Source organism: Nuphar pumila, chromosome 5, assembly GCF_984573655.1.
Source record: "Nuphar pumila chromosome 5, dmNupPumi1.hap1.1, whole genome shotgun sequence".
NCBI lineage: Eukaryota > Viridiplantae > Streptophyta > Magnoliopsida > Nymphaeales > Nymphaeaceae > Nuphar > Nuphar pumila.
Window position 1 is genome coordinate 114,508,132 of NC_143253.1, and position 13,999 is coordinate 114,522,130.

The window sequence follows — 13,999 nt, forward strand, 5'->3', positions numbered from 1 at the left end:
CATTATTTAATTGGCACATGGAGTCTCATCTCTGTCTGTGGGTTTTCTCACAAAACTGTACTTTAAAATCAACTGCACAATCTAGTACATAAATAGGAACTATAATGAGATGCTCTTTGGTATTGGATGAAAGGCCTGATGAAAGTCTTGTTATGATAGATATTTTTAGGGCCTCTTTGTTTCAGACCCCACACGGAGATGGGCACCTTTCGTGGGAAAGGGCACATCCCTGGAAAAATTACAGGGAGCACTTTTCCACTGGAAACGGCTTCCCAACCCTACTCCCTCAACCGAGTAGGAAAAAAGTTTCACAAGAAACAGGCAGGCCCCATGGGAAAAGGTGGGCCGCACCACAGTGACTTATGGGCTGCTGCCTTGCTCACTGGACCTATTCATGTCACATTCCATGGGAAAGTGTCTTTGCCAGCGTGACCAACCACCTTTCCTATGAAACAAATGGGTCCTTATTCTCTTTTTTCACCCTTTACAAAGTAATCGGATTGACTACATTCAACCTGCTCAACCTGGACTAACGGATTGACCAACAATGGCATTACTAGAATTGGAACCACACTTGGAAGTGGAGACTACTGCATTGAACCAGTGGCGGAGATAGAAGTTTTTTGTTGGGTGGGCAGACTTCGGGTGGTGATCATCGACCTCTGTCGGTGGCGCAGTGGCACAAAGCTTCCATGGTGGTGAAGATCATACATTGAGATCGAAAGCCTGTTTCGGTAGTTGAGCCACCTCCTTCTCGGTGGTGATCCAGCAGCAAGCCTAAGGTCTTCCAACTGAGGTACCTCCTCAGCTCTCTCTCGGAGGGGACGGTCCTCGCCACAGCATCGAGGCAGAGCAACTCTGTATCGCAGGGAGGCGTGATCTCCACTCATGCACGACCCTGCTCTGATCTTCTTCGACAAGCATTTGCAAGGAAAGAATGCAACCTCCAAATCGTGGGGAATGAAGAAGAAGACCCGAGTCATCATATTTCGACTCGGTTTCTAATTCTGGGGTGGGCGACCGCCCACCCATGCCCACCCCTGGCTCCGCCACTGCATTGAACCATGTCTTCCGGGAGCTGTGTACTTGGATTTCTTTTTCATGGGGAAAAACAACTTTTAGATTTTCAGATTTTTGCAGAAAATATTAGAAAACCAATAAAACGGGAAAGATGGAAAACAAAAAACCACATCAAATATTGTATAATTGCTTTTTACTGTCTAATTTCACAGCATTGCAGCTTATGCAAACTTTACAGTTTATGAGAGTAATCAAGGGATTTGACACATTTATACTAAAAGAAGGAATATGACACACACACACACACACACACACACACACACATATATATATGGGTCATAATTATTTTTGAAATACTTGGTCATATACGAAAATATCACAGATTATTCACCCAGAATTTCAATTCTGTTTATCTGCACTTTCGCTTAGAAAAAGAGAAGTCTCACTGGGAAATGATTTTCATAAAATTTGTAGGCTAATGTAATTTATGAAGTTATGAGAAGCAAACTTTATTTTCTTCCCCTATACGGTATCATGCGCCCGGATAGTATCACTTTGCAATTATTAAAGTGCGATATAGTTGTATATCTTAGCATCCAAATCGTTCATTCAAAAAGTATGCACTATGAAATTCATATTTGTCAGGTCTGATTTGCTTGACAATATACCCATAGATGATTATTTTAGTACCCAAGAACCTATATTTTGGCAGAAACGATGGCAATTTACACTTGCATATAACACAACATTGGCTAATTTAGTCTCTCTCTGTTATAGATTTCTTCTCCTTTTCTGTTTATTTACCTTTATCAGGAGATGAAAACACGTACGCCTTTGGGGGGGAATCAGTGAATACCCACGTCAAGCCAAGTTCCAGCCCCTCCAGCCATGCTTAGTGCTAAATGTGAAAATTTGTGGTTGGGAAAGATGATTCCCTGATGAAAATGGCGCTTACATCTAAATAGGCCAACTTCTCCTATACCCACTTAATGATTCTGTCATGTGACTTTATACAACCAATTAACATCCAACTCATTGTTCGTTAAGAGGATGGTCAAGACTGGGTGGGTTCACGTGTAGAACTTTCAATCTACAGAGACCAGCAGCAGCCCACACATATCTTGTATTGCAACATGACTCCCTAGACAGGGCTTACAGTACAAATTTCAGTCGAAGACTATTTTCACTCAGATTAGTACATGAAAGATCAATTTCCCTGTGTTATCCAGTTTTTAATATACATATATATCATGATTTTTCAACCATGAAATGCTAGGATACACCAGATAACCAACTTTCACAGCACCATTAGCACTATACGTCTTACTGAAATTCCAGCCTGCTAGAACTAGAAGAGTAGAGAGATGGACAGATGAGAGACTCAGAAGATCTTGAAAAGCTATTGCAATAGGATGGTGGGGCTTTGTTCACGACTTCAATGACAGTTCCTGCCTTGGTGCAACAGTCTTCACTTTCAAGAATAATTTCCTTGAGCATTACAGTGACATCCTTCATGGTGGGACGTTCCTGGGGGCACGAGTTAACACAGAGCATAGCCACACCTAAAGCTTGAAACATTTCTTCAACCTGAGAATCTGGCAAACCTAGAAGACGCTCGTCAAGAATGTCTATGATGTTTGCTTTCTCTTTTTGTAGCTTTTGCCAGATCCAGTCAACAATGTGCATCCCTTCTGGAATTCTTGAATCAGCCGGTTGCATCCCTGTCAGTACCTCAAGAAGGACAATACCATAGCTATACACATCACTCTTCTCAGTGATCTTCATTCTATACCCATATTCTGCAATTGAATATCAAGCATATCAAACTCATATTGTTTCAATAAAACTCAAATTTTCATTATGTCAAGAACACCAAAATCTGATTTCCCAAACGTACAGTAAAAGTCTGCAGCACTTCAGTACAATGCACATCAATCTTTCAGTGAAACAGAAGAAGAAACAAAAAATTCCCACCAGATCTCATCCACAGACAGTATAACCATGTGTGGCTGCTCAGTTGCAAAATAAAACGTAAGAAAATCGTTCTTCCAATTACTAGCAACGTTTACTAATTAAAGATTTTTTTTGGTCTGCCTTTGAAATATCAAAAACAGTCAGAGTAGCAGTTAAACCGAATTTAGTGATCAGATTCGCTAACATATATATGCATAAGAAGAGTTTCTTCTTGGGCAATATATCATCCTCTTCATCATAAGATAAAAGGACAAAAAGCAGCCCATGAAGTTGGTAGCCTTACCAGGAGCAATGTAGCCACAAGACCCAGCTACAGTGTTAGAATATTTAGTGTTCTCTGATGGATCAACAAGTTTTGCCAGCCCAAAATCTGCAAGATAGGCTTCAAAATCCAGGCCAATCAAGATGTTGTTGGCCTTAATATCCCGATGAATAATCGACGGACTACAATCATGGTGAAGGTAGGCCAGCCCCTGTGCTGCTCCAAGCATAATCTTGTACCTGGTTTGCCAATCTAAGACGATCTTCTTTTCATGGAGCAATTCACCGAGACTCCCATTCTGCATGTAATCATACATCAGCAATCTAGTGTTGGTGTTTGTGCAGAACCCCAGCAGCTTGATTATGTTCCTGTGCCTGATCAGTCCAAGAGTTTTAATCTCCGAAATGAATGAATCCCTCTCTAAAGAACTCTCCTCGTTCTTCCAGGGCCACAGCTTCTTCACGGCGATCACCATGCCCGTCCCCGTATCCACCCTATAAACCACGCCGGAGAATCCCTTCCCAATCACATTTTCCTCCACCAATCCCATCAACACTTCATCCGAAGAGAGGTTCACTCTTTGGAACAGTGTGACCTTCCAATCACCACCCATATCTCCATATCCGACACAAGTCGCCATTGCCCGTGCTCGGTTTATTAGCACCGAACTAGAGATCAAGATCAGCAATGTTGAACAGAACAGCAAAGCAATGACCGATCTAAAATTCTTCTCATGGGTTCTTATACCCTTGGTTTCGCCAACGTGAGCAAAGCAATAATCTCCACTAGTGCATAATCCTGAATTCCCCTCCAAGACACTCTGAGAAAGCTCCCTAAAAAACTTTGTATCAGGAAGAAACCCAGAGAAATTATTGTAAGAAACATTTAGTGACACCAAATTACTAAGGCCACCTAAAACTCCCAAACTCCCTGTCAACATGTTGTGTGAAAGATCCAAGTTTGCAAGGTTAGAGAGTCCTGAAAATGTACTTGGAATCAAACCAGAGAGGTAATTCCAACTTAGGTTCAGAGAGATATCCAAATTCTGTAAAGCACCCAATTCATCAGGAATGGGCCCAGAGATCCTATTACTATTCAAGTCCAACAATTGCAATTCAGAACACAATCCCAAAGACTTGGGTATCAAGCCAGAAAGGTAATTCCCATTCAACATCAACTTATTGAGGTACTTCAACCCACCCAAGGAACCAGGAACTAGACCAGAAATCCTATTCATGGAGAGGTCTAAAACATGAAGGCTATGAACTGATCCCAGTGAAGATGGGATGCTACCCTCAATCCTGTTCCCATGGAAGTCCATCATTTCCAACCCTCTGCAATTTCCGATATCCGATGATATCTTTCCAGAGAACCTGTTATCCGACAATTCCAAAAAACTCAAGCTACCCAACATCCCAATTGATCCTGGGATCTCCCCAGATAGCCGGTTGCTCCCGAGCCTGAGGCGGACCAGTTTAGTGCAGTTGCCGATATCCGGTGGGATCAGTCCGGACAATTCGTTGGACAGAAGGAGCAATTTGGTCAGGTTCTTCAGCTGAAAAAGGCCGGGGGGTATCCTGCCGGAGAGGCGGTTGTGCGAGAGATCGAGCGCTCGCAGTTTTGTGCAATCGGCCAATACTGCCGGAATTGTGCCGGAGATCATGTTCTGCCAAGCGAAGAACTGGGTCAATTCGGACAACCGGCCGATCTCCAGTGGGATCTCACCCGAGAGCTTATTGTTGTCCAACTCGAGCTGGGACAATGCAGTACAGTTTCCTATTACGGAAGGAATCCGGCCGGTAAAACCGTTATTTGATAGGAGGAGGGTGGTTAACTTCCCTAGATTAGAAACAGTCAGAGGGATATCACCGCTCAGACAGTTCAGGGAGACGTCCAAAATGCTCAATTGGGTTAGATTTCCGACCGACTCGGGCACTTCTCCGGAGAGCTCATTCTGCCATACGAGCACCCGCTCCAGCTTCCGGCAGCGTCCCAATTCAGCCGGAATCCGGCCGGAGAGGTGGTTTTGGTACAGGTACAGGTTAACCAACTCCGAACAATTGCCAATCTCCGGCGGAATTCCTCCAGAAACCATGGTGGTGTAAATGGAGAGCGTCTGCAATCTGCTCAGCCGGCCGAAACCTGCCGGAATTTGGCCGGAGATGTTGGTGGCAGCGAGACCCAGAAAGACCAATTTCCCGCAGTCCGATATATCGGCCGGAATCTCACCTTCGATCGCCGGGTTGCCGCCTATTCGGAGGGTTTCGAGATCGGTTAGCTGGCCGAAGACGGCCGGAATCCGGCCAGAGAGGCGGTTGTCGACCACATTGAGAGTACGGAGGCGGGAGCAATTCGACAGCTCCGGAGGGATCGGACCAGCGAGGAGGTTCGAATCGAGGGAGAGGACCTCGAGGTTCCGGAGTTTTCCGATCTGGGGGGGGATTTTTCCGGTGAGGGAGTTGGAGCTCAGGTCGAGGACGACGAGGGAGGTGAGGTTTCCAATATGGGGAGGGATTTCTCCTGTGAGATTGGCGCCGGAGATGATGAGTTTGGTGAGGAAGGGGAGGGCAGTGAAGTGGGTGGGGAAGTCGGCGAGGAGAGGGAGGGGTGGGATGACGATCTGGGTGATGTGGGATTGAGGGGAGCAGGAAACGTAGGACCAGAGGCAAGGGTCAGGGTTAGTGTGGGGAGACCAAGAGGAGAACCCAGTTGGGGATTTGACGAGTTGGAGCCATGAGAGGAGGATTTGAGCTTCGGGATTGGTGGTGGTGGTAGTAGTAGCGGTTGAGGGAGAGCGGAGAGCCAGAAGGAGAGATGAGCGTAGGAAGAGGGAGAAGAGAAATGAGAGGAATGGAGCATTCTGATTGATTCTGCTCATGTTTGTTTGATTAAACGACTTGAGAGAGAGAGAGAGAGAGAGAGCTCCTCTGTGAGTCACTTCTGGATTGCACTCTTGAATTGGTTCATAAGGGGAGAGGGAGAGAGTGGATTAACATCCTTACTTGGATATCTTATATTGGAGAGAGAGAGTTAAGAGGAGGGTTTAGCGAGAACTGAAAAATGCAAAAAACATAGTGATGATGTTGGTTGAATGGGTGGAGGGTTTTGCAATAGAAATGATAAATGACACGTGTGAATGCATCAATATCATGCTGCCACGTTTACCTCGTTAAGGAAAGATGGTTGCCTCATTAATTGCAACCAGAGGCCTTGCCTCCCTCTCATTCGTTCTCAATGTTTGCCCTATCGCCATTTTCCCGCGTCTTTTTATCCTTTGTAGCCTTATCAATTAATGTAAGAGTACCATTGTATATATATATATATATATATATATATATATATGGTGACTAAAATATATTTAAACAATCAAATATATTTATTGGTATGAATCAAGATTTTTAAAGGTTTTTATTTTTTTAAAATTTTTACTGTGTAAATGTAATCTAGATAATCCAAATGTACAAGGATAATCTTTTAAAGGTTGAAAACCAATAGTTTAGATTTTCATAAATATTCAAACATAAAAAATTGTATTTCTTGACCCGGTTACAATGATCTAATAACATATTCTTAACAAATGGACCCCACTAAATGCATCTCTAGGGTTAGATTTGCAAAAAAAAACTATGAAAATTTCAATTTATGCCAGCAAACATATTTGGTTGGTATACTTATTTTAGTTTCTCTCTCTATTTATAGAGAGAGAGAAATAGGTACGTGCTAAATGAAATATATGTCAAAATAAAAATGTGCTAAATGAGTTTTTCTGCTATTTAGTATTTTTTTTTACAGTTTTGACCCCATAAATGTGTTCAGCATGGTCTGGATCATGTGTTTTTTGATGAAAAAAATGATATTTGGAGCCTAAAAAATTTATAAAGATTTTGGACCGTTGATTTTTTTATTATAAAAACCAACCCATTTGTCAGAATTGAACAATTCAAGAGCTGATCCCTGTAAAATCAAGTACATAGATCACATATGTGGGGTCAAAATTAAAACAAAAAACAAAAAAAAACTTGAAAACTCATGCTTTTGAGTGAATATAATCCTATAGATGTGATCTAGATAGTTCTCTTAATGGAAATCAACATCTAAATCACCAAATTCTGTTTGTGCAAGTTCTACCAATGATGCACCAAAAAATTTAAAAAATATATCTTCTATGGGCAATATGATCTGTGGATTAACCCTTAGCAAATCAACATTATATATATTGAACCCGTCCAGTGCTAGAAAATAACATGCATTTATGAATTTCAACTCCTTTGATAAGGGATAAAAGTCATGGGATAAGCACTTGCTTAGCCCAAGCCAGGCGACTCCTTGACAGCAAGGGGCGCCTCATGGGTTTACACCAATTACGTCTCCATCCGAGGATGGTTTTTCTGTCATTCATAAAAAAAAACCCCTTGATGCCATTTGTGCATATATATATATATATATATATATATATATATATATATATATATATATATATATATATATATATATGTAATGGAACCAGAAATATGGACATTTTCAACACTTTTTTGCAAATCTGACCATGTGGATGTGCTTGGCATAATGAATTTGCTAAGAATCAACCATTGAATCGTGTATTTTCGATGAAAAAATGAGATTTTTGAAGGCTTGAATATTTATGAAGATTATGAGCTATTGATTTTAAAGCCTTAAAAAAATCTCATTTATGCATCAAATGATGATTCAAGAGCGGTTTGTTTTAAAACCAATCATGTAGATGGCATCCCTATGGTTAGATTCAAGATTGAAAAGAACAAAAAAAAAACATAAAAATCATGAATTAGTTTTTACATCATATATATATATATATTTAAAGAGAGAGAGAAAGAGAGGAAGGGCTATATTTTTTAGTATGTGTTTTCCTCAAGTACTTTAGAGTTATTTTCTTGAGAAAATAACGGTTAACAATATTACCATGTAATGTCACGTGAAGGACCGTTTTGTTCAAGGCTGTACACCACGAGACCTTATCTCGTGTCTTGCGGCTTTGTGAAGCAATATCACATGCCTCTAAATGCCAAAACATTAACCGCTAGTGGCCCACGCCTTGGTATTCATGGAGAGCAGGCCCTGAATACAGGATAAATCAGTTTTTGTGGTTTTTCTGATCACTTCCATCCTAGAGAGGGTAACACATCAAGTTTTACAACAAAGCTCACTAACATGACATCAAAGTTTTTGAATGCTTTATTGGTGTTGCCCACATCATTATATTAGAAGTGTTCAAAAGTGTCTTGTCTTAGTTGGGCAACAGAAAGGAACAAAAGAACCCCCCAAATCTGCCACAGATTACTCTCTCAAAGAGCAAGTAAGATCTATAATGGCCCCATTCTTTTCTTACTGCTGGGCAGGGCTACCAAGACAGAGGCCCTGCACAAAATTGTGTGGATCTTAGTGGAAGACCTTTTTCTTGAAATGTCTTTATAAGTTTTGTCCTCTAGGAAAAACAGTAAAGTTTTGCTTTGACTGGGAAGATCCCCTGAAATTTTGGTTAAAAATTTTCTTTCTTGGTATGGACAAATAGAATCCACTTAATGAACAGATCCCACTTGTACATATGTATCTTCTGTTATTTTTGCATGTCTTTTGATTGATTTGACTCATATTTAACCCATACAGCAGATTAGGGATGTAAACAGCTGGGATTTAGGTGGGATAGAGCCAATACTAGATCCACCTAATCGAATATTTGCTAAATGAATTCAGACTCAAATTTGGATTCGGATGGAGAAAAGCTCATACAAAATCTGATTTTTTACATCAATCCGATTCAGATATCCATTAAATCCAAATCACCATGGGATTTGGATGCAAAAATAAAAAAATCATATCCTAATCCAATTATATTTGGATATGGTTTTCGTTTACTGTAACCAACTAAATGGATTTAGATTTGGTAAGATATTGGATAAAATCCAATCTGTTTACATTCCTGCAGCAGATACCAGGGACTAAAAAAAGGTGTTAATTTGATGATTTCTTTACATGGTACAGTATTTCTCTAATGTTAATGAAAGAATGGGTTTACTATGACTCTTATGTTGTTGAAGTTGCATACTTTGGCAAACTCTTGAGGAGTCGGTGTTATGATGAACCTCTTTGCACACATGCTGCTCAAAGGGAGCCATTCTCTTAATAAGAATGTCAACAACACACATCTTTTTTCACTGACAGAAGCTCAGAGAGAAAATGAAAAAAAAAAACAGGGGGAAAACAGGCTAGCGTTTAAATGTTCAGAAAAATGAAAGTGTGTCATATAGGAAGATCAGGTGAAGTCATATTTCACAAAAAATGTGATGGCCTACTTCTCTGCGCCATTCAGACTGTGCCCACACAGATTTTAACGGGTTCCCAGCCTGTTTTGAGGGGCTATACAACACGTACTGTGCAGTAAGGCATTGCATTACTTAGGGATGACAGTAGACTAGGGCAGGGCGGGGCGGGGGACAAGGTCTACACCCCCGTCCCATCTCAAAATTCTGCCCTCCATCCTCGCCTCCATCTCCACATGGGTTTTGATTTTAACCACCATCCTCGCCTTCATCCACATTTCATGTCCTCCATCTCCGGTCCAAACGAGGCGAGGTGGGGCCCCGTTTTCCCTCGATCCATTGCCATCTCTAAAAAAGGACTGGGAATGGTGCAGGGCGGGGCGGGGCAAGGTGGGATGGGGCTGGGTGAGGGAAAGCATAAGACTATCCCCGCCTCCATCCCCACACGGGTTTTGATTTTAACCTTCATCCCCGCCATCATTGCTGTTTCATGTCCTCCATCCCCGAACCAAATGGGGTGAGGTGGGGAGGGGCCCCATTTCCTCTTGGTCCACTGCCATCCCTAGCATCACTTGTGTGCATGTGCATGTGTTTGTGCGCATATGCAGAGGTCGGATCAGGTCCAATCTAAATACACAATTTTAGCGTGCTGCTGTAGTACCCAACAGCAAATGGAGGGAGGTCAAGTGCAGCTACACAAAGTGTACAATGTGATTGCACCCTACCCTCTCTAGTCCATTCATGTGCTTGCATAAAATGAAAAGGAAAACTTTGATAAAAGGATTAAAAGACCAGGAAGATGGTAAGTAGGTCATATAAGTGGATAAGATGAAGTAATATTCCACAACAAAAGATGATGGGGATTGGCTGTGCAATATTTAAAGCTCAACTCCAAGACTTTGATCACACAAATCAAAGGGACTCTTGGCCACTTTAACTTTATCTTAGAATCACAATGTCATGATGCATGTGTTTTGATACATGAGACCATCCACTCCATCAAGCTTAAATGTATGTCATCTTTTATTCTAAAAATCGATCTCGAGAAAGCTTTTGATTCTCTTGATTGAAGGTTCTTGTTGTATTGTTTACAATTTATGGTGTTTGATGGGGAAGATGGGTGAATGGTTTTTTTTTTTCAACCTCGATTGTGGTAACAATCAATGAAAAAAATGGCAACTTTTTAAACCAAAAAAAAGGGGCTGTGCTAATGAGACCCACTCTCTCCCTTTCTTTTAATTGTGGCTATGGAAACTCTCTCGGTGATGTTATCTACTGTAGAAGAAGATGGCATTTTTTGGGATTGCAATGTGCCGGCATTGGTTAATATCTCACATCTCCTTTTCGCTGATGATCTCTTGATCTTTGAAGAGGTTTCAGAGGAAAATATATGGGCTTTATGGGTGATATCAAATGTTTTTCAAAGATTTTTGGTCTTCAAATGAATGAGAATTAGCCAAATCATGGTGCTTAATGACAATACCGAGGACTTGAGGATGCTCGCCTAGACAATATTCAATTTTGAGGAGGATACCTTTCCATTTAAATATTTGGATATTTCTCTTCATTTGGGGGACTTTAGAGAATCATATTAGAGTACAATGAAAAGATCATATTTTATTAAAAAATTCATTCTTATCTTTCTCGTTTGCTTTCTACAGTAAAGAGAGTTAACCTTGTTTTTTTTTAACATTTTTCCTATGATCATATACTTTCTCCAAATTTTCAAGATGCTTAAGAAGGTTGAAAATAAGCTTAACTTTTTTGTTTTAAAATTTTATATGGCATGGGTCAATTGATGGAATTAAGAGGAGGGTGCCCATCAAGTGGTTGATTTTATCACAATCACTACATGTAGGGGGTTTGAGATTGCATAATTTGGGGAGATTTTAATAAAGCCTCCTTGTTTAAGTGGCTATGGAGGTTGTGCAGAAAGGATCGACAAGCTTATCCTAGTTTACTTAAAAAAGTATGAGTTGGTTGGTTAGCCTTGGAGCTGGTCAGACAATCAAAAATAAAGAAAATGAACTATGATTTGGAAGGGGTAGATGGTTGCTTTGAAACACTTCAACATGATGATTTGGATTAAGGTGAACGGTTTTAAAACCTTATTTTGACATGATGTGTGGTTCGGTGACACCAAGCTTAAGAAATCTTTTTCTCACTTATATGAAGCATGTAGAGCCAAATATGAAAAAATACATGATTTTTGGTCTAATGAGGTTCGAGCACGAGATATTGCGCTTAGAAGGGAACCGTCAAAAGTGGCTCTCCATGAATGGAATGCACTCTTGGTCTTCTTATCAGGAAGCTCTCTTTCACTAGAGGGGGATACAATGAGTTGGCCTCTCACTAGTGACAGCATCTTCAAGATGTCGATTATGGACCGTTCCCAATTGGCATGCGAGCCATCACATGGCTTCCGAAAAAGGCCTTATGGGTTGTGGCCTACCGCTTCGTGCATTTTTTTTTTTTTTGCTTAAACTCTTCGCCATGTCGTCGTTAATATGGAGATTAGACTCAAAAGCCAGGGTTTTCACCTTGCTAGCCATTGTTCACTTTTATCATTATGAAGAAAAATTCACTTCACACCTTTTTTGAAATTGCATTTTTACATGGTCCATCTTGCACCAAGCTTGGATTGACCTCCATATAGATTGAGATGTCATTTTCCTTTGTGAGAGATGCTTTGATTGCCTCATAATTGTATTCTAAGGTACATTGATGGAGGTTTGTATGGCGTGTTTTCATCTTGTATGCTTGGAGGTTTATTTGGTTGGAAAGGAATCAACACATCTTCAAGGACCACTTTTGCATTATTCACTTCATCTTTAGACTTGTTAGAGAGGGGTTGGATTGCGACTTGAGGCGGGCCACAGTTTGGGTTGAGTCAGTTGACGCTCCTCTTGGTTAAGGGATGTGCCTCTTTATGTTCTTCTATGTAATCTTTTTTCCCTTTCCCTGATGAGGGTATGATATCTCATCACGCACCATCAATGTAAATTGTTATATGCTATTTATGCTTTAATGATATTTATTTTGTTTCCTCAAAAAAAAAAAATACATGTCCATACAAACCGAGACCCAAAATGTTAAAACCACTTCACAACCCGTTTTGATTGGTGTGCCCGCACGTGTGTGATCGCACGAGGCATTAGTTTGTGTGTGTGTGTGTGTGTGTTCATGGGCATGCACACGAGTAACGGGAGAGGAAATGCACTCATGGAGAATGTGTGATCTAGGAGATAAAAAATCAACTTAATTTTTATATAAACGGTTATGCATACATTGTTGGGAGAACGGTGACCAAATTATATGAAACATGCATGACAGTATGGGAAGGAAGAAACATTGCATGCAGTTCATGAACTTATAAGAGCCCAAATCAGATCTGACTATTCTCAACTTGGGTCTTTATATAATTTGAACTCAGATCTTGGTACCAACTTTGGATCCAGTAGGCTCGTTTGTGCTGTTTGGATTCAACCTAAATTCAATCCTTTTGTATTCAAATAGATTTATGTTTGTGCTTTAAATAGTTTCTCATCCAAACATCAATATCTTGTTCTGTTTATTATTTATGAATATTAGATTGAAAAATGATTGCTTGATTGCAAAGCCAAGTTGAAAAAGTTGTCAATTATTATGTTTGCAAAGTTGTAAAATTGTACTGCATTTTTATGATAGTGACATTCAACCATTACGTAAATCCCTTAAAAGCCCCTTAGACCTTATACACGGCTGAAATATGATTTCTGGCCCTAACTTAATGCACATTTTCAGGGTCAGCATCCCACAATAGAACTCTACTCAGATTTTTTGTACAAGTTTATGGTTATTATCCATATATATAAATTTATGATAAGTACACGTAAACATAGCCCTAGATTCATATCTTCCCGACATTATAGAAAATGTTTTGATATTTCTAAGTACCTATCTTCCAAGTTAATGAGAACAGAGGAAATAAATGTGGTTGAAGTTAAAAAAAGGAAATCAAGCTAGAAATAAGTTTTTGTGGTTCTCAACATTTTTTTTTTTTGGTAAATAGCTCCCTGCAGAATAGACCTTGCCTTATGCCATTTTTGCAAACCGGTCCCTGCCTTTTCATTAACCCTAAAAGGCTAACAACTGTTTAACTTTTCTGACAGTAACTGTTAAAGGTTAAACAAAATTGATAGTTCTGCACTTACAGAAGGACCAATTTGCAAAACGTGAATAAGGAAGAGATTAATTTGCAAAAAGTTAACATAATAACAACTATTTGAATGAACAATCTATTTAGAAGAGTGGTCTGTCTACCACCAATCATTTTCCTTCACAAGTTAAAACATTTTTTGTTATAGATTTCATAGTTTCACTGTACAAAGAGCTAGCTAAACTAGCGAAAGGGGGATCCACAAGTCATGAAAGGATCATCCCAGATTAGTTTACTGATAGAGAAGAT

General features: G+C 40.1%; 1 protein-coding gene across 1 annotated transcript; it reads right to left on the reverse strand.

The window, feature by feature from the left end:
* Window positions 1-2,131: 2,131 nt before the first annotated feature.
* On the reverse strand, window positions 2,132-6,186 carry LOC149838232 (uncharacterized). The gene is made up of 2 exons (XM_090007632.1): window positions 3,278-6,186; window positions 2,132-2,819 (listed from the first exon to the last, which is right to left on the reverse strand). Exons 1-2 carry the CDS (start codon window positions 6,132-6,134, stop codon window positions 2,344-2,346), a joined length of 3,333 nt encoding a protein of 1,110 aa, XP_089863758.1. The 5' UTR covers window positions 6,135-6,186; the 3' UTR covers window positions 2,132-2,343.
* Between the last annotated feature and the right edge of the window lie 7,813 nt (window positions 6,187-13,999).

Excerpts from the sequence above, each read along its gene's own strand:
- LOC149838232 (XM_090007632.1), bottom strand. The coding sequence starts at position 6,134 with ATGAGCAGAATCAATCAGAATGCTCCATTCCTCTCATTTCTCTTCTCC. Across the intron at positions 2,820-3,277 it reads TTGTGGCTACATTGCTCCTG|AATATGGGTATAGAATGAAG; the intron begins GTAAGGCTACCA and ends ATTCAATTGCAG.